Source organism: Octodon degus, unplaced genomic scaffold, assembly GCF_000260255.1.
Source record: "Octodon degus isolate 3935 unplaced genomic scaffold, OctDeg1.0 scaffold00016, whole genome shotgun sequence".
Lineage (NCBI taxonomy): Eukaryota > Metazoa > Chordata > Mammalia > Rodentia > Octodontidae > Octodon > Octodon degus.
Genome location: NW_004524592.1, coordinates 14445687 through 14467594, shown reverse-complemented (window position 1 = coordinate 14467594; position 21908 = coordinate 14445687). Strand labels below are relative to the sequence as shown.

Sequence of the window (21908 nt, the reverse complement as noted above, 5' to 3'; positions counted from 1 at the left end):
TTCTTTCCATTTGCATTTGTTTATGTAATTTCAGGAGGAATACTGAACATCTGAGTCCTGGATGATACTAATAAACTAATTGCAGAGGTTTAAAAAAAATATATATATATACCACAGCAATAAATGTGCATCCATGTTTGTAGCAGCATAATGTGTAATGAGTAGATGTTAGAAATAACCCAAATTTCCATCAGCTGAGGAATGGATAAGAAAAGATGTATTTTTCTTTTTAGTACTGGGAATTGAACTCAGGACCTTGTGCCACCCACTCAATTGCTGTTCTGCTGAGTTACATTCCTGACCTAAGATGTAGTCTTTTATACAATGGAATATTACCCAATAAAGAAGAATAAACTGGAGATTTTTATAGGTAACTGGATTCAACTCAAAACCGTACTCATAAGTGAAATAAACCAGATGTACATGTGTGAACATTTTTGTCTCCCTAGTGTGAGAAGCTGGAGAGCAAATAAGATCCAAAATGTATAATATATATTATAAAATTGGAAGAAACTTGTCAAAAGGAAAGAGAAACTCAGATTAAGGAAAGGAGAAAAGAAAGAGAAGCAAAACAAAACAAAACAAAACAAAAAACACCAGAGATATATATGTGTGTGTATATTAGTAAAGATAATTTCTCTTAGTTCATTGAAAAGAAAGAGTTGTGCTAATATTGTTTGGAAAATTAAATGCCTATATCTTATAGTCTAACTAAAGGCAACATACATATGGTGTGTTAACCATTGTTACCCTCCTATCAATCATCTTGTTTTGGATTTTTTTTTTTTTGTCTTTAAAAAAATGGCTTAGGTCTTTACCTTTGCTGTGGCAGCCACAGCCATGAGTATGCTCAGGCTTCACAAGATGCTGCCTCCAGTGTGCTCCACTGTGGCCAAAAGAGGGTCTGGTTGGACCCCAAAGAGACCAATGAAATCGCCAGTGCCGATTCCTGTCAGCAGATCCAGAAATTGATCAAATCATCCGCAGGCCGGTGACCATGCATTCTCGGGCATGATGCTGGAAGAGCACCTTGGCTCGCCAGAAGGGCAGGCCCATGGGCATCGGTAAGCAGAAGGATACGCCAACGCTTGGATTCTGGAGAAGGTCACCTGGATGCGCAGAATGCAGATCCTGTGCAGGCTGCTCCAGAGATATAGGGAATCTAAGAAGATCGACAGGCACATGTACCACAGCCTGTACCTGAAGGTGAATGGGAATGTGTTCACGAACAAGCGGATCCTCATGGAGCGCATCTACAAGCTGAAAGCAGACAAGGCCTGCAAAAAGCTCCTTGTTGACTAGGCAAGGCTCACAGGTCGAAGACCAAGGAAGCACGCAAGCGCTGTGAGGAGTGCCTGCAAGCCAAGAAGGAGGAGATCATCAAGACCCTGTCCAAGGAGGAGGAGAGGGAGAAGTAGTGCCCTGCGTGTACAGAGAGTGGACAGGTCCCAAATAAAAGAACTGTTGTTCACTTAAAAAAAAAAAAAGAAAAAAGGAAAAGGGTTAGGGGTCTGGGGAGATAGCTCAGTAAAATAAACGCCTTGCAAGTGCATTGTCCTGAGTTCAATCCCCGGTACCAAAAAAAAAAAAAAAGGCTTATAGAACATTATACTATTTTTTATAGAACATTATTGAAACTGAAATTCTTATGACTTTATAAAGTAAACCTATTTTGAACCAGGCCCATTGTTGCAGTAGAAATTGTTACCATTGTATTCAACTCATTGTGTGTGTGTTTTTTCTTTTTTTTTTTGGTGGAACTGGGGATTGAACTCAGGTCTTTGCGCTTGCCAGGGAAGCGCTTATTCTACTCTCCCTTCAACTCATTATTAATTAGAATGAAAGATCATGAGAAAGGGCTAAGGGATGTAGCTCAGTGGTAGAGGGTTATTCGCCACTGTCAGGGCCTCAGGTTCTGTTCCCAGGACCAGGAAGAGAAACACAGACAGAGATAGGGAGAGGAAGAGAAGAGAGTCAGAGGGAGTGGCAAGGACACAAACAAATGGTTAAACCAGGTGATAAGTAAAAGAGATAGAAAGGAATGATTGTGTAATAAGATTGGAAGAAATTCCTCTGAAGAGTAAGGTACTGAAAGGCAGTGGGAGCTATCAACCTTAAAGAATAATTTTTTGTTTAAAACTTATATGAGCTTTATATAGAGGGAGTTTTGCTAAAAAATTCTCTTTAAGGAGATATCACAAGGTTATCAGTGTGCATTTATACACATAGAATATGTAATTTATATACTTACTAATTTTCTCTATAGTTTTTATATCACATTATAAAAAATAAGCTAAATATTACCCAATTTTTTAGTTACTGACTTGTTATGAAAAATGCCTAATTTGAAGCATGTTTTTGTAACTTAAATGATAAAATGTTTAGTTGAAACATTAGCTTACTAATAAGACATTTGAGATTTATTTAAAAACACCGACCCTGGTTAATCTACTTTGTCTCTCGCACTGATTGGCAACTTACGGAGGTAGCACAGTCAGCTGTCAGGTGTCTGTGGGAATGGGAAGCAGCAGTGCCTGGATGAGCCAAAGCGAAATCTTTTTTCAGTAACTTCTTGTCATCTCTTGTGGCCTCTGCATGTGCTGGGTTCCTGTAGGAAATGTGGGAGCCAGCCTCAGGTTTGCATGGAGCTTTGTGAGTCAGTCCGATGGCTTCCGGGCAGATGAGGTCTCTCACAGGACTTGGTTGTGGCATTGTGTGGCAAGTGTTCTGGGAGGAGACTGTAGCATGCAATAGACACAGCCATGAGAAGGATGGGAACATGGATTACTAAGGAGTCATGGGAGAGAGCTGTGCAAGAGCAGTGACATTTCTCCATGTGCTTCTGGTTAGCAGACTTGGTGGCAGTTGGTAGTATTAACATCAGGTGTACTTGTATTACTATGGTCTTTGTTAGCTATACACGTGATTTAATTGCTACAGGGGAGTGCACTCCTAGAGGCCTCATCTAAATAAGAACTAGTTTATTATCAGATAGTGACTTTGTTTTTTTATGTATTTGGTTGTTACAAGGTCTCACTACACAGCTCAGACTTGTGGTGATCCTCCTGCTTTCAGCCTCCCCAGCACTGGGATTATAGGAATGCACCACTATGGCTGGATTGTGTCCAGCTCAGCCCGCCCTGGGCAGTATGTGGTGCTGGGGATCAAACTATGGTCCCTGGGCTTGCCTAAGCTTGCTTAAGCAGGTGCTTTAGTCTACTGAACTATCTCTCCGGCCCTCAGATAGTGATTTTAGAAACCCAGGACAAATTTGAAATAATTTTCTATTAAAAGTCTACCTAAATATCACTGTTGAATATGTACTTCCAAAAATTTAACTTAATGCATTTTAGTAGTGCAGTGTCAAAGAATTTTATGAAGACAGTGGTGATTGCTGAATAATGTATTTGATGTAGGAAAAACAGAAGACTTTTTATTTAAAAATACTATATAGGAACTTTATCATATTAAATATTGTTAAAAACTGATTGTGAGTTGATGAATGTTGAAGCTAAGTGCTTGGTACCTAGCAAGTGGTTTGACTACGTTATTCTGTCTTAATTTGAATGCATTAGATTTTCTGCAAGAGGAAGTTTTAGGAATCTTGAAATAGATTCTTAAACTGTTTAAAAAAAAATCCCTCAGATCTTTTGGATCAAATACCCTCCTTATGTATTGAATATCTTTTGTGTTCATCAAGTTTTTATTCAAGCTATAGATAAAACCACAACCATTTTTGGGAGATCTATTTGGTTTTGTCCATAGACCTGCATTTCAGCCTAGTGTAATGGGATGGCAGGAATAAGTATTATACTCTTTGATTTTTATAACTATGTGTTACTTTTATTATGTTAGACATTTTTAAAAAGTTATCATTGCCCAAAAAACTATTTTTAGGCAATCATTAGAGGAATTAATCTTTTTTTTTTTTTTTCAGGGAAGAGGTGTGCTGGGGTCAACCCAGAGTCTTGGAGGCATTAATCTTGGGTCAACTCTTGTGAAAAGTTTGGAACTTTTTGCTATTTGAAAGCAAATAATGTAAGAAATAAACTCAATTAGTCTTTCTTCTAAATTCGACTAGACAATTTTGCACACAAGGGTACATTTTTAGTTGTCACAGTTCAGGGTGAGGGAGTGCTCACAAGGGGTCTGCCCGGCCACTCTATACATGCCATGCTTAACACAGACCCCACAGCAGAGTCTTCAGGCTCCAGTGTCAAAAGTTTCATGTTGCTGTAAGCTTAGAATTCTTTTGTGGTTGGTCGGGTTTGTATCCTTATGGTTTCATTTCTGAGGAAGTTATGTTTCTAAAAACTAAGGAAAATAAAAAGCAGAATCTCAAAGAGTGTATACCTTTTCTGATAAGCTTTCTCTTGTATGACAAAAGCCAGTTACATGAAGTGTTATATTTTGAAGTATGAAATAATTTTCATAGTCCCCCCCCTTTATTTTTTGTGGTACTGGGAATTGAACTCAGGACTTTGCACTTGCCAGGCAAGCACTTATTCTACTGAGCTACCTTCCTGGCCCTGATAGCCCATATTTTTAATGACCTTTTATACTACATTAAACTTTATTCAAACTTTTATTTTTCTGAAGTTAAAAATGTCACTAATGCAATATTCTCTTCTTGATAGCTCCTTGAAAATGGCAGCATGATTTATAACCTACATGTCATACATAGAAAATGTTTGGAGACTTAATTTTTCTTAAAAATACTTAAAATTATTATCTTGGTCAGGTTTTGATTTAAGCTTAATTTAGACATTTAATATAAAACAGATTCTGTTGTTTTTAAGATCTTTTGGTTGTAGGAAAACAGGCTTTGAATTTCTTGCAAGTTTACCTCATGCACAATGATGGTGAACCTTTTGGAGCTTTCAGTGATAACAGCCAGCTAGCTGTCACACATGTGCCATAGGTTCTCCTCCACTGCGACAGGAGATTTAGAAGGATAAGTGATCAGCTTTGAGATTTCAAGTAGTATTTAATATCAAATGTTTGCCATCTCTTTATTGTTAACTACTTCTTTTAGAAAGAATTTGACATGTAGAACTTCACTTGAAAAAAAAAAGTGTCTGTTAATTTGCTTGAGCCAGGAATGGTGATAAGACATGTGGCCAGTTTTAGTGTTTTCAAAGGCTTTTAATTGTATACCTCAAGGAACAATACATTTCACGTTGAAACCAGTACCTAATTCATGTACATATTTCTATATAAAACAAATGTTTTTCCAGAAACAGTGGGTAAGGGCCCACCTGATAGCTCAGTGGACTAAAGCACCTGCTTAGGCAGGATGCAGTGGCTGGGGTTCAATCCCTGGTGTGCCATGCCAGCCCCACCCACGGGGTGCCCTGAGATGGCAACTGAGACTGGGCATGGTGGCGTGCACCTGGAATCTCAGTACTTGGGAGGCTGAAAACAGGAGAATCACTGTAAGTCCAATCTACGTAGTGAGACCCTATAGACCCTGTCCTAAATACATTAAAAAAAGAAAGAAAGAAACAATGGGTAAGACTGGGCATGGTGGCATGCACCTGTAATTCCACCGCTTGGGAGGCTAAAAACAGGAGGATCATTACGAGTCTGAGCTGTGTAGTGAGACCCTGTACTAAATACATTAAAAAAAAGAAGAAAGAAACGGTGGGTACTGTGTGTACTTGCAGTCTTCTGCTCTATTTCATTTGAAATAATTGCTACTTAACCACTAAGTTGCAACTTGCAGTTTCAATTATGATGCTTTGGTGGATTAATCATCTGAAGAATTCACACTTTTTTTATCAAATAGAAGACTGTAAAAATAATTACCTTTTGTACTAAATTGGGTCTAATGTGTTTATAATCAAACCAAATTAAGGAGGTGTTTGATAAGGATTATGTCACAAGAAAATATAAGCAGGGGCTGGGGAGATGGCTCAGTAGAAAAAGTGCTTCCCTGGCAAGCACAAGGGCCAGAGTTCAATCCCTGGTTCTGCCAAAAAGAAAAAAAAAAAACCTGAAAATATAAGCAGCTTTGCCCAATACAAACTTACACATTTTTAATATTATATTTTAGCCACCCCCCCAACAGAAAGATGTTTAAACACTAATAGAACCTTTAACTTATTTTAAAGTATAGGGCTGCGGAGATATCTCAGTGTCTAAGCATCTGCCTAGGCAAGCTCAAGGACCTGGGGATGCTGGCTCTGCTCCAGGAGCTACAAACTGGCCATCAAGACTGGGCATGGGTTGTGTCCCAAATTTTCTGATCAAGGAGATTATGGGGCCAAAGAGGAAAGTGATCGATGATGTAGAGTGTGCCTGCCTAAGGAGAGTCACATGGAGAGAAAACATTCTCTCAGGCATTCACAGAGAGCATATTGGTCAAGCAATGGCCATGACTCATCCACGTGGCTGACATTGACAAAGGATCTACAATCTGAGGTACAGGATCTCAGGAAAAATCCTGAGGGGATTTGACTGCACTTATCAGATCCAAAAGCTACAATTCTTGTTACATAGGTCTTGCTTTATCTTGGTCTTAACCATCCAGCAGAAAAGTATAAAAATGAAGTACAAGAAATAAAGCCATGTTGTTATGTTGAGCTATAGGGTTCTCAGGTCAACAATTTCTGACATTGCCAGTCAAGTGGAAGACCCAATACTATTATGGACCACTGGACTATTTTGCAATATTTTGCTGAGTTCACACACCTACAATATTTAAATGATGGAACTAAATAAGAAAAGGGGATATAGATGAATGACCATTTTGTATTCTTTGTATTCAAATGATTAGGATAGATATATAGCTACATTCTCTTAATTCAAGGAATAGAGGGATTTGTTCTAATAGTGTTTGTAAATAGGCTATCATATCTGCATCTTGTACAACAAACAACCAGTAGGAAGGCAGTATGTAATGTGTTAATTATTGGAACTGTCCTACCAATTTGATTTGAAACTGTCTCATTGCTATTTACTTCTCAGTAAAATTATGAAAAAAAAAAAGACTGGGTGTGGTGATGCATGCCTATAATCCCAGTGCTGGGGAGGCTGAAACAGGAGGATCACTCATTCTGAGTTGTGTAGTGAGACCCTGAGCCAAATACATAAAATTAAAAAAAATAATAAACCTTTAATAAAGTATACTACTTATACTAACCAGATTAATCATTGGGGCTTCCTTGATCATTGTATTAAGCTATATCTTAATGGAAAGGAAATATTGGCATGCTTTGAATAAGAGGTTGGTGAACTTTCCATGCAGGATCAGTTAATGTTTAAGACTTGGGTCATTAGTTCTCTGTTATGACTATTTATCTCTGCTGTTGCAGTATAAAAGTCTCCCACAGACAAGTTGGCATGTGAGCAGCATGGGTGTGTGCTACTACACTTTGAAAAGTGAATTTCATATAGTTTTGACATATAACTTTTTTTTTGTTTTCCCCAGCCATTAAAAAAATACTGCACTTAGCTTGTGGTTTATAGAAATCAGGTGGTGGGCCATATTTGACCTGTGTTGCCCCATAGTTTGTCAGCCTTTGTTTTGACCTAAAAATGGAATAAGTTTTGTAATTCAGAAAGGAGAAGATGAACAAGTGAATACGAACAACGATGCTAAATTTCTGGTCATTTATATTTTGATTTTTCTGGATACCAGAGCATACATTTTTGTATTGTCTTTTAAAAAATATTATATCTTGCAGACAGTTGATATTCATAAAGAGAAAGTTGCGAGAAGAGAAATTGGTATTTTAACTACCAATAAAAACACTTCAAGGACACACAAGATTATTGCTCCAACCAACCTGGAAAGACCAGTTCGTTATATTAGAAAACCTATTGACTATACAATTCTAGATGACATTGGCCATGGAGTAAAGGTAGGTACAGTTTTTGTCAAGCTTTTAAAAATAGTAGTTTATAATGGAACTCTCTAGAAAATAAGCTCTTGTTTTTCCTAGAGGAGCAAGTCCTGATCTAATTATGGTTGTGAAGATTCTTTACTCCTATAACTTTTAAAGACTCTTTTTTGCTTTTTCTCAGTGCTGTGCTCTTAAGTTTTCAAAAGTCTTCAAACAAATTGCATTTGTTTAATAAATTATGATAATGCCACATAAAGAACACATAGAATATTGTATGATTTTTCTAATCTTTTGATGATTAGTACTACTGAAAAATGATTCAGCTTGTTACTAAAATGTTTATCTTATTGCAAGAATTTGTCAGCAGGCTTTTGGCATTAGGTTTTAGAAACAACATGTTAAAAAACATGTACTTTGATTTTTCTTCCCTAGGACAATTTCTTGATTTAGGTTGAGAATACTGGTGACAAAAGTACAGTAATATGTGAATTAATATTTCTACAGTTTTTGAGTATGTACCATTATATTTTGGGTGTTGGTTTTTTTTTTGTTTTTGTTTTTTGTTTTTTGTTTTCCTGCGAAACCGGGGATTGAACTCAGATCCTTGCGTTTGCCGGTCAAGCACTTATCCTACTGAGCCATCTCCCTGGCCCCATTGGGTGTCTTTTATGCCCAGTATGTATATGAAGTGTCAGTGTCAGAACTGAGCAGCATTCAGTATTAAAGTGTGTTCTTTGCAAGAGCAGTGCTACCCTCGGTTTAGTCCTCTGTATCAACCAAAACAAAACCAAACCAAACCAGCAGAAACACCAGTCACAGCTGAGGGACATGTTCACTTTACTTACATTAGTGATTGTACTTAAGATGATTTCGAGCTTCAGCTAAGTGTAAAGGTATTTAACATATGCATCTGGTTTGAAAGACAGTTACCTATAAATTGACTTTGAATAAATATACATGTATGCCTGTGGTGAACAGGCATGTAGTTGATTTGCTTTTCTAGTATATCTATTTAAATAAAAAATGCACTTAGTCCATTATAGCCAGAAATAAGTTAAACATAAATTTAATATATCTCAAGATAATAAGAAAATACGCAGTGTAAATTTACTTTAAATTTTTTGTGCCTCCTCATGGTTTTGATATATAAGCTTTATTACCTGGAATTTGATATTTAATTTATGCTTTTAGATTGTTTAATTAGAGCATGTTAAAGTAGGCTGTGTAACTGGATAATTAATAACGGAAGTTTATTTTAACTTGAGAAAATTTATTTAAGGCCAATAGCTGTTAATAGACTATTTTAGGTACAGTCAAAATGTAATGCCAAAAGACATGTGGAATATATTTTAAAAATCACATTTGTGCTTACCTGTTAATGTAATAAAAAGATTACGTCCTGCAACTCTTGTTTAATCTTCAGAGTAAAATGTTATTCTTTTAGGACTCTGTAGTCCCTTCATTATTTGTATATAGCATTTAAGGGTTACTAATTTGAAGAGATCACTAATGAAATTTTTTGAATAAAACAGTGTCTTAATTTCATCAAAGAAACTCCTGTTCATGACACATTCTGCTTTAATCACTCTTTCTGTGATCTACTGAAACATTATTTTGTTAATGCTGAATGCTTAACTTGTTTTTTGTTTTTTTTCCTTTCTCTTCACATCCTGAAGTTCCAACTAACCTTTCAATGCTTTTTTTCCTTACCTCTTTATTTGCTACATTTATGCATTAAGTGGTTGCTTAGATTTAAGGTAAGAGATTCCAGGGCTGGATTTCCATTCTTTTCTTAAATAGAATATTACATACGGGGAGAAAAGAGATACTTGGCACTTGGCCTCTTAAAACCAACAGATAGTTTCTCTTTATTTTTCTTTGTGCAACTCTGTGGTGTGTCTTCATGTTCCTTGAGGATATTTTTGTCTCTTTGTTCACCACTCTATGTTTTGTGCCTAGAACAGTGCCTGACACAAATTAGATGTTTAGTGTATGTTGAATGAATGGTTACTTCGCAGTGTTACTATATTTTGTGAAATTGAAGTGTAAACTACCTTGTCATAAAATGTTATGAAACAAAATTAGCTGAATTTTTGTAAATGTAGAAATTTGTTTATAGATTGGTTAGTGGTTTTTTTTTTAACACTCCCCCTGTGTAATAACCTTTTTATTCTATAAATGGTATACTTTATTATGCACATTGTGACAGTATCTTGTTATCTTTTAACTTTTAATATAAGGAAATTGAGAAGAAAATATTTAGTGTTACGTGTTTTTTTTTTAAAGTTGCAGTATCATACATAAGAATGTCTTTTTAAAAATAGCTGTGTAAATGCACCTTTCAGTATAATCTGATTTCAAGAGTTCTTAAAGATGAACATTGGCAAACTATCAAGAGCTCATGACAGTCTGTAATAAAATGTAAGTTAAGAAATAGGCATGGAGCTAGGGTATTGCTCAGTGATAGAGTACTTGCCTAGCATGTATGAGGCTGAGTTTGATCCTCGATACTGCAACAACAACAACAACAACAACAACAACAACAGGTGTCTGTGGGGAGAATTAGATATATTTTTTCATGTTGTAATTGTTTCAGTAACAACTTTTGTTATAATTTGTTTCATTTTGGCATGTTGGAGGATTAATGGTAAAAGTAATTGGGTTATATTCAAGAATATAACTCTTAGGAATGTCTCATTCCTAAAATTTTTTTACCAAACTTAATGTGCATTCTTTTCTCTTTTTCTTAGATGAATTTTTAAATTCCTTTTCAAATGTGTGTTCATTCTTTCTGATGCCCTATTATTGGCCATGTTTTTCATGTAATAACTGATAACAGGGCAAGACAGTTGAGTTTGGAATCACTGCGTTGCCCTAACTCCTGCCACAGACTTTTTTTTAGTTTTCTTTCTTTTTTTGTGTGTGTTTTTGGTACAGGGTCTCACTACGCAGCTTGGACTCATAGTGATCCTCCTGTTTTCAGCCTTCCCAGTGCTGGGATTGCAGGTGTGCACCACCATGCCCAGTCTTGGTGGCTGGATCATTGCACCCGGGGCTGAGGATGGTGCAGCGTGTAGTGCTGGGGATCAAACCCTGGGCCCTGTGCTTGCCTAACCAGGCTGAGCTATCTAACCAGCCTGACTTTTTTCTCAGTCTGGTAGGTAGATATGACCAGAGACACTCAGGAAAGTGTACTCTGAGTTACTGATTGGAAGGTTGGCTCTAAACATCTGGTCTTGGTGAGTTAGGCATGTGGGATTGTGGGGAGATACCTGTGGCTTGAAGTTTAAAGGTTGCAGTCAACTAAACCAGAAGGATGGTGTATGACTTCTTTCACTCTTTTCCTCTAATGTCTTTGTTGGAGTTTTGGTTACTGATGCCCTGACCCCTTCTGACCCCTTAAATGATAAATATAGAAAGCCCTTCTGCACCTCATCATGGTCCACAAAAGCCCATATTTGTAATCCATGGAAAAGTTATTAGAATTTTAATAAGCTAATTCTAATCTGCCACTTCTAGTGCAATGCATGACAAAAATACAGACACTATTTGTAGTTATGTGGAGCCACGGGGATTCTTAAATCCTGTCAGAATAATGGCTAACTGGAATAAAGGCCTTGACCCAGCAAAACCAGGGGTTTTATTGACTGGTGAAGAAGAGAGAGGCTTAGGGATGAATGACTTTGAGAGTGGAGGGAAGTAGGTGAGTGCTGTGACCTGGAATAGGTAGGAGGCCTGAAATCAAATGTCTATTGTTTTGGGGTCAGTGCTTCAGTTTTTATGTGTAATTTTCATTTCCTTAGAAGTCGTAGTGTTTTTTTCTTAAGGCTCATTCTTAGTGTTCCAGCTCACACATAATACTTGGGAACTGTGGAACTGTAGGTGGAACATCACTGATGTGTCCTATAGCTTTCAGGACTATGCATCAGCACCTCAGGCTAGACTCGGTTGCATTGCTTACAGCCAATTGAGGGGATAAAGACAAAATTTAGCCAGCTGTGCACATATAAATACACAGAAATAGGGCCAGGTTTGGCCAAAATTAAGACAGTTATTCTTCTTTCAAGGAGAGGAGAGTTGTCCTCATTGTCCTCTACAATAAGAATATAAAAAATGTTAATTGAAGAAAACATAAAGATAGACAAATCCTTTACCCTTAAGGTCGAGAACAGCTGTCTACACCACAATTACAGGCTTGCTTCTTTATGACCCCTCTGTGATTTCTTCTTGAATCTAGTGTATCATATAAGGTCTCTTATTGATCTTTCAGAATTTGGGATCTGTTTCTGTGTAGGAAATAGGTCCAGCTGAAGGGCCCCTAGAGAGATCTAGCAAGGTTATACTTAGATAATAAGATCTTACAACTTCACATTTAGATAAAAACCCTTAACATCTTTGCTCCTTGCACCAAAAACCTCTGTTCTAGAAACCCAAAGAATTAGGTCCTGGATGGGACTGCCCTGGAGAACAGTGCTGGGCGGGAATGAGGGTTCAGGGCTGCTTGGCCAGTTCCCCTTCCTCCTCAAGTCTATGTCCAGACACACCCTCCATGGTGACGTTTGTGGTGGCTGGGATTGGACTCCAGGCTTGCATATGCACAGTGAGAGCTGTGCCTTTCAGTCACAGCTGCTGTCCACAGATCCTGGTTCTTTTTCACTTGAGTTCAGCTCATGGTTTTCTTTATAATACCTCCTAACAATTTTTTTCCCACAGTGATACTTTTGTGTGTCAGATGTCTGTAGACATTACCTTTTGTTTTAAAAATACCAGTTGTATTATTCATTTTCCAAACCATTGTTACTCCTATGTCTAATACCTGCTTCACTTAGCTTGTAATGATGTTCTGCTGTATGGAATAACACCTGAGTCAAGGATTGTTGAAATCAGATGTGACCCTTTGGACAGTGTAGTGAGCACTCCTGCTCTTGACTTAGGCCCCAGCAGTTAGCCATTTATGTGCCAGGTAATAGTTCTGCCTGGGCATCCTTTTACCCAGACCCACCCCTGCCCCAGGTTCCAGTTATGTTCTTTTTATTATCTTGATTTTATGGTGTGTGTAGACATACATAAACATATATATGTCAAGTTTGCTCTACACATATACAGCTTGGTCTTGTGCTTTACTATTTGTTAGGAAATGTTTTCTTTTTCTTTTTAACCCCCTGTGGCCAGCTCGGGGTTAGTGCTGAGGACCATGATGGCTACTCAGTAAATAGGTTTTAGCTATAGTTTATTTATAATGCAGATTTTACCTTTTAAAAACAAATTAAAGTTGTTTGGCATTTATTCTTGTTCTTCAGTCAGTATTTATATTCTGCATACTATATTTATTATTTTGCTTAACTCACATTTTTCAAAGGAAAACTACTTTGGGAAAATGTTGAAAAATTATTTTTAGCTAGAGAGGTACTGCAGTATCAGTGAAGCATAAAGTTAGATTGAATGTGACATAGTAACTCTTTGGTTTCTTAGGTGATTTAAATGTCATCCAGTCCATTAACCAAACAAAATACAATCATTTGAGGACTCTACAGATTATAAAATGCAGTGAGTTTTTTGTGTATGCACATGTTCATTAGATTTTAGTAGATAGGTTGTTAATCATCTTTTGTGGTGGGTTATAGAAGATACTGCAATTTAAACAAAAACACTTTATATATTGCAACATAAACAAAAGTGGGAAAGTTATTTTCAAATATTTTAGCATCCCATGTATAGAATAAAATTATCTTTTGCTCCTTATCTGTTTTGTTTCTTTTTCTTCTTGTCTGTAGCAATTTGATTTGTAGTTTAGTGTTTGGTTCACGTCTCCCTCATCATTTAAATAACTTTTTGGGTTTTATGTTGTTTAAGGTTGAGCTTAAAGGACTTGGGTTAATACTATTCTGGTATCATTAAATTGAGATATACAGTTTAAAAGCTGTGTTCGTTATTTTCCCCATTAATCTGAAAAATTTCCCCAGATATGGATTGGTTTTTAACAAAAATTCTGGCATTTTTCATCTTAAGGTATGAGTAGTATATCCTCTGCTTATTAATGAGGGAGAGAGCAAGGATAAGCTAATTTTCATTCTTATTTTATAATTGATTTTTGGTATTGTTTAAAAGCAACAGCAAAAGGAGTACAGATAAATGTTTCACTTAAAAATGACATTTCAAAGGTATCATTTATCATTAAAGATTGTTTTAACATCACATACAACTTGTTCACTGGGCTATTCATCTGAAGACTCTATTTCTTGATATGTAATTTCTTGCCTGTTCACACAATTGGTAGAAATTTAGCACTTAGGTCTAAAAGCACCTACTTAGAACAAGCTTACCTAAAGCATCAGGGACCGCGGTTCAATCCCCCAGCACCACATGCCAGCCAGCCCCGCCCCCTGGTGGGCTGAGCTGGCCACACACACACACACCACTCTCTCTCTCTCTCTCTCTCTCTCTCTCTCTCTCTCTCTCTCTCTCTCTCTCTCTCAAATAAATAATAAAAAAAAAAAAAAAAAAAAGAAATTTAGCACTTAAAAAAAATCCCACCCAAACCAGAGTTAATTGTGGTAGTCATAATACTCTGATGTACAATTACGATGCACGTTTAAAAATTTATATCTTAAAACCACAATTATAAATATATTATCTTCAGTAGAAATATCATAGTTTCATCTTACAAGTATTTGAATATTGTATACATACTGTTATTAGAAAATTGATAACCTTTTTGAAGTGTATTTTGAAGATGGCAGTCCAAAATATTAGAGGCATAGAGTAGGGCCTGGTAAGAACCTATTTGGTGAACATTAACTTAACCCATTGATAATCTCAAACAACCTGAGATTATATTTGAACTGTATTTTGAGTGCCTTCTCTTAGCTACATATAAGATCCTGAGATTTCTAGGGCTTTCTTCTTTTAAGTGCTGACATACTCCTTTGGTGACATTTTCCTAGATTACCCATCTTTCTTACCCCTGCAGTTTCAGTTGGGGATAGAATAGTGAGTGGAGATACTATTTCATACCTTTCTCATGCCGGAATTAATCCCCCATGGGCCTGAGTAGCCCCAACTCCCGTTGGAATGAGGGCGCTAGCAGTGACCCTTGGAGTGCTCACAGTTGAGTGCAATACCTCAGCCCTACTGTCTGGGTCAGGTGCTTAGGAGTATGCCTTGAACTTCTAGCAGTTTTCAGGTAGGTGACTTCCTCATGAGAGAACATTAGAGAAATCTGAATTGTTAAAAGGGCAATCTACAACTTAAACCACTTTTTCTATATAATGCAGCTTGTATTCTCTAGTTACAATGGATCATATTTATAGCTGCGTATTTTTAGTTGGAAAGTGTTTTATGGTATGGTTGCTATCTGAAAATAATGAAGTGCTTAAAGGCTTCATTGTTTCTGATTTTTTTAAAACTAAAATTTTTATAGTTAGCCTATTTAATTTCAGTTGAATATAATATAAAATCATCTAACCAGTGATTTGTTGGTGTGATGGCCTAATGGCAAATAAACTCTTTGCATACAAGTTGATAATTATTTAAAAATATGTTAGGAAGAGTCCTTTGAGTACAACTGTGGAATAATAGAGTAGAAATTGCATATTGAAATGCATGGCCTCTAATTTTTTCCCCTATATTTAAACCTTCCCTCTTTTGTTAAATAGCTTAGCATTGTTCCTCCAAAGTGCCATTTGATTTCATTGCATAAAGTTGAGCTTTTCTCAAATTTTTTTTAGGTGAGTACCCAAAACATGAAGATGGGTGGGCTGCCACGCACAACACCTCCAAGTCAGAAACCGCCCAGCCCCCCTGTGTCAGGGAAGGGAACACTTGGGTGAGTATATGCCTAAGTAATAGTACCTGCATTTCACGTAATGTTGTGCTAAAAACGAACACAACATGTATTTAAATTATTTTTGAACATTTGAAGAGAGAACGTTCTCTTTTTGGGATTATTTTTGTGTATATAACTTTTTTCTTGGAAGCACATGTTTGTACTTTAAAAAGATCTGTTTAGAAATTGCTTTTCTAATGAACTTTAAATTGATAAAATCCTAGCATAAATTCATGGCTTATTATAAATTACAGTCTAAGTTTACTTCCTCTTTGTTTCCTAGAAAAATTTTGTACTTTTGTACTACAGTTGAATTTAGACTATCCTTCTCAATGAAGGTTGTATAGATTATGAAATGCGGTATACACATTATAAGGCTACTAAGCTTTGATTTGGTGCCACAGAATTGGGCTCTGGATATGACTTTTAGCAAAAGTGATCAATAACAGAAAAGGTTGACTGTTTTCTTAAGTAACATCATAACATAAACTTGGTTTAACACAGTCAGAATTTGTGGTCAGCTGGGCTTAAGTGCAGCCTAGAAGTCAGATGGCTATCATTCTGATTTATCACTACTATTTGCCCTGTTGTTGTGCATGCTCAGCCTTTCAACAATTCAGTTTTTTCATCTGTAAAAGGGGGTAATATTTGTCCTCTATCACCTTTTCAGGGTCACCATACCACAAATTGGATTTTAAAAGATTATATAAGACAAAATGTTTGATAACCATTGGCTTTATGATATATACTAAAACTTTTAAATTGGGAATCCTGTTTTTAGCCCCCTCACCAAAAAAAAGAAAAAAAAAAAAGAAGAAAAAAAATTTCCCTAAAACAAAATACAATCAGGCACTGTAGATGAGGACAAGACAAAAATAAATTTGGGTATAAAGAAGGACAATGTTGGAAAAAGAATTAGGACAGTGACAGACAAAGAATAAGAATGCTTATCAACTAGGAGTAGAATGACTTTATTTGAGGTGGTCAGAAAATTTCTGCTTGGAATAAACAGGAAGGCTTCTGGTGGATCACATAGATTTGATCTTCAGGTAGAATGATGTTGTTGTAGGTTATAATGGTGCAGAAATAAGAGTAGAGGGATCGAGACGAATTACTTTCTTGTAGAATGTTTGCATTTGCACTGTGTGTATAGTGCCTAATGGATTTTGTTAGGCTTTAAATCAAGATTCTTACTATGGTGGTGCACCCTTGTAATCTCAGTGCCCTGGGAAGCTGAAACAGGTGTATTGCCAACTTGGAGCCCAGCCTGAGCTACTTACTGAAGGTCCTGGGTTCCATACCTAGGACCATCAAAACCAAAAAACAAAAACTTCCCAGCAAAAGCAAATTATAAGATACCTGCTTATTCTCTAATATAATAAATTTTTTTCTTGCTCACAAATTTTGAAGATTTGCTCATATTCTAGTGTTTGTTTTCTGTGGGCAGCAGCAGTGGTTCTGTAGGAACCTTAGAGACCAGGGTTGTTGAGGACAACAGCCAGTTAGTGGTCTACTGGCCATGGTCTGTGCTTTCCAGGCTTTGCTTAGTCACCATATTTTGTTCCCCTCTCCAGTATTCTTTTATCTTGTTCTTACCATTCCTCCACTCTGTTCTCAATTAAGAAAGATTTTTTTTTTTCTTCTTAGATGGAACAGCATTTTTATTTTCCAGGAAACATTGACTGAACATTTAAAAAATGTTTGGAAATTCTAATTTGTTTTTATATTTGTATAATAATTTCAGAGATACAGTTTTGGTATTTTAAATCCAGGGTCCTGAAACTATTTTTGTTTGATCCAATATCTCATCTTGCTCTCCTTACTTACATTTAATTATCAAAGTATGCTTTTACGTGAGGAGACTCTGAGGGTCATAGATACAGCAGGCTCATTGCAAAATCTTGTCACTCAAAATTAATAGATGATAATTTGAGTGGCCCTGGAGCCTATTCTTAGGGAAACTCTGGGAACTTTTTAGAATGAATTAGGGAGACATAGATGGCAGTGGAGCCAGTTACTTCAGGAGAAGACAACTTTAGTTTTTATAAAATCTTGAGATGTCAGTTTTTTCTGAAGACCAGAATCTTGTCTTTAAGATGTTAGTTTCATACTTATCACTGTCAAAAAGAATTTGGAAACTTTAGAAATGCAGATGAACTTATTAATCACTTATGTTCCAATTTGCACCTTTTTTCTGTTAAAATTCTATATTTGCTTTCTTGCTTGAAAAAGAAAAATTGGGAAAAAAGGGAAATATAGGTTATAGTCTGGCTTGTATTTTACCGTTCAGAATAACACAGTAAAAGGATTTAAGTGTTTTTATTTGCTTCATACAGAGTTTTGCTGTGTTGCCCAGGCTGGTCTTGAACTGAGGGGCTCAGTAATGATCCTGTGTCAGCTCTCTAAGTACTAATGCTACAGGCACTCACTGTCTAGCATTGTTTATGTGGTCTTTAAACAAGTTTTTTCTTTCCTCTTCATAAGTGATGAACTCTGAGGAAAGAGGGAAGAGATCAAGGCAAAGTTGAGAAAGTAAGGTTATGAGAATGGAAGATGAGATAAAGTCATGTATTTTTGTGTTTAGTTAGACTTTTTTGTATTCAGTATGTAAAAAACTCAGAAATAACTTGTTATGGCTGTTACTGATCATAACTCTGGGTTTGTGGACCCAAAATCTTGATTTGTCTTTGAGTATCTTGGTTAGGGAGAGAGTTGAGAGGCAGATCATTATTAGTGCATTCATGCAGTGCAGCAGGAGACTGACAGGCTAAGTACAGGACTGAAATAGTTGTAAGAAAAGGATAGTGTCTAGAAAGCATTGGCTTTAGTGGTGGAGAACCTTTGTGCTGCTGAGAATAAATGAACAAAATTGCTTTAACACAGGGAAATGAGGTTGGAGGTTGAAAATAATAGCACATACTACAGCTCTGATGGTGGAGAGGTGATACCTCAGGGAAGACTGAAATTGGTAGCTGGGTCAAAGCACATTTTCTATATATGATTACAAATCGTATTTCACTACAGGCAGCTCTTTGAATTGACTGTGAGAGACTGCTTAACGACACCATACATGCACTCTTCTTTTTGTAGGCGGCACTCCCCCTATCGCACACTGGAGCCAGTGCGTCCTCCAGTGGTACCAAATGATTACGTACCTAGCCCAACCCGTAATATGGCTCCCTCGCAGCAGAGCCCTGTGAGGACAGCTTCTGTGAATCAAAGAAATCGAACCTACAGGTATTTTCTTTACCTCAGCGCAAAATGTGATGGTCACAGTACCATAATCTGCTCAGATAACGTCAGTGGAATTTACCACCTTCCAAGTGCTAAGTCTAAACTCTTTTCCTCACTCTACTCTTCCAAACCTCATCTAATTCCATCTCTCTCTCCTCATTTCTGATGCAACTTTGAGAAGTCAGAAAGTTGGAAACAAGCAGACATCTCAAAGTGAAAACTTTTATACAGAGATAATAGTTCAGTTCATCTGAAAAAACAATTATGGACCAGATATGGCAAACTTCAACTTGTTTTTTGGTGGAACTTTACAGATGAAAAACTATACATAACAAAACACTGGAATGGGATATGCTACAAATTTAAATTATTTAGGAAAATGTTTTTATTAGGTTTCTTCAGATAGTCATTAAACGGGAGTATTTGTTGTGTTGAGCTCCAACATTTTTGATTTATATTTATGGAGAACTTTTTGTAATTTTTCTTCATATATCTTATTAAAAGATGTTAAAACAAGCTTAATGAACTCAGCCTTTTACCTAATTTTATTACAAAATTCATATTTGAAATGAAAGGCTTTTTAATGATCTTTTTTGTAGCTATCTTCATTTTAGAACATTTTGGGAAATGCTAATGATCTCTTTGTGTGCGTAAATGCTCATATTTCGGTGGCGCTTATCTCTTTAGCAGCAGTGGGAGTAGTGGAGGAAGCCACCCGAGTAGTCGCAGCAGCAGTCGGGAGAACAGTGGAAGTGGGAGTGTGGGGGTCCCTATTGCTGTTCCCACGCCGTCTCCTCCCAGTGTCTTTCCAGGTAAAACACCAGCAGTGCTTTCTCTCTGTCATGAAATTTGAGTTCAATTTGAGATTGAATTGCAGTGTACTTTCTTCTTAATCACACTTTTTTTATTCCATTAGGGCCTCTTGAGTATTGGAAAGTCTTTATGTATTTGTTATTTTAACGTACTGCTATGACTTGTTTTTGCTTTTTCTCTGTGCTTCTGTTAACTTGGTTCAGTGCCTTTGGTATGGTGGCTGAGCCAGTGCCACTTTGGTATGAGTTGCATGTTTAACTTAAGCCAGTGTTATGACATTGTGTGTCCTTGGACACAGAAGGGACTTGGTGTGAGAAAAATAGAAAGAAAAAAAAAAAAGGGATATTTTGTTAGTAATCTCCGGAATGCTACCCTTTTCCTTTTAATCAGAAAAATGTGCTTATATAATCTGAGGAAACTATTAAAATTTAATTTTAAAACCATTACAAGACATCTAGCTAAGATATTACATATTTACTTATGCTAGTAACAGATAGATAATGTGTTTTAACAAATCATGAGAAAAGATTTGTGGGTTTTTAAAGTTCTTTTTTACCTGTTAAAATTTTTTTTTTTTTGGTGGTACTGGGGATTGAACTCAGGCCCTTGTGCTTGCCAGGCAAGCAGTTATTCTACTGAGCTATCTCCCCTGCCCACCTGTTGAGATATTATCTGGAATATATATCGTATTTTCTGAGTTGTCAAGTGGAATACTGTTTTTAAAATGTGTTATATTTAATTTTATAAACTATGTACTGAATGTTATGCTAAAATAATTATGCAGGGAGCACTTTTTTCTAGATTGGTTGCTTGCAGGTAAAAAATGAATGCCTTCTTTTTAAAATGAGTTAAAAAAAAAAAAACCAAAAACCTGAATGTTTCCCTGAGCATCTGAAATTATTGTCTGCACACTAATTGGCCTTCACCCTTAGCGCCATGTTATTGTCACCTCTCTCTCTTCATTAGCGAGAGCGCTGAATGTCTAACACAAACTACTCTGATGCCTTTTCTGACTCTGCTCTCCTGACTGCCCTAACCTGCCTCTTGCTCCTCTTTTCCTCAGCCCCCGCTGGCTCTGCCGGCACTCCTCCCCTGCCTGCTACTTCTGCCTCAGCCCCTTCCCCTCTTGCTCCTGCTGCCGCTCCCCCCTCTGCTGCCCCAGATGCCGCTGCGGGGGGCACCCAGACCCTTGCTGATGGCTTCACTTCTCAAGCTCCCCCTGTTTCTTCCAATCCACCTACTGGTGAGTATTAGCTTATGCCTTGGCAGGCAGATCCGGGCACCTGGCTGTTCTCCTACATGGAACACCAGCTTTATGATTTTGTTTGGTGTGGCTGTACTTTGTATTAAAAAATAGGAATAATGTACTGACTGGAAATTGCATATGACCAAAGATTTGATTTCCTGGGAAAATGAAGATAAAATTTCTTGTCCATTATTCCAATAGTGTGGCACAAATAGACTTTTTTTTCTTTTTGAGACTGGGTCTCCCTATGCAGTTCAGGCTGGCCTTGAGCTCACTTTGTAATGCAGCCTGGTCTTGAACCCATTATCCTCCTGGGTAGCCTCCTAAGTGCTACACACAAGTAGACATTTAAAAAAAAATTATTTGAATTTCATTTATTAAAGATTTGTGAATTTAGTATAGAGCTACCTTCTATGTGGTTGTGAGAAACTGTTATTAGAAATGTTGCATATTTGCCCCGGGGCGCACTGAGACAGTGATTGAGACTGGGCGTGGTGGCACGTACCTGTAATCCCGGTGCTTGGGAGGCTGAAAACAGGACGATCACTATACGTCTGATCTGAGTAGTGAGACCCTGTAGATCTTGTACTAAAAAAAAAAAAAAAAAAAAAAAAGTTAGATATTTGAAGGTATATTTTATTAGAAATATTTTATATAACAATTTGAAAGCCTCCATAAGTCTGCTGTAACTGAATCTGTTGCTTATTTTGGCAGCACTGGAAACTGGAAACTCAGACAGTGAACATCTCAGGTTTATTTGAATTGACTGGCGTTTTAGTGTTTTAAAACTGCAATCTAAAATCTGTTTTGGTGGGGCATAAGGTAAAGACTCAGTAGATACAAAATACATTTTTTTTTCCAAAGTTTTATTGATAAACAGCAATGAGACAGTTTCAAATCAAATCGGAAGTACAGTTTCAACAAATAATACACTGCATATATT

General features: G+C 36.9%; 1 protein-coding gene and 1 pseudogene across 11 annotated transcripts in view; both read left to right on the top strand.

Moving 5' to 3' along the window:
- Abi2 (abl interactor 2) overlaps positions 1-21908 on the top strand; it is a 130287-nt gene that overhangs the window by 69750 nt on the left and 38629 nt on the right. For 3 of the 11 annotated variants that reach the window (XM_023710008.1, XM_004626653.2, XM_004626651.2), the window contains exons 3-7: positions 7689-7865; positions 15575-15672; positions 18763-18909; positions 19594-19718; positions 20783-20962. In XM_023710008.1, the coding sequence (XP_023565776.1) occupies positions 7689-7865; positions 15575-15672; positions 18763-18909; positions 19594-19718; positions 20783-20962 (727 nt within the window). The remainder of the gene's footprint in view (positions 1-7688; positions 7866-15574; positions 15673-18762; positions 18910-19593; positions 19719-20782; positions 20963-21908) is intronic. The other 8 variants (XM_023710007.1, XM_023710003.1, XM_004626658.2 and 5 more) reach the window with 6 other exon arrangements.
- On the top strand, positions 841-1418 carry LOC101572608 (annotated as a pseudogene).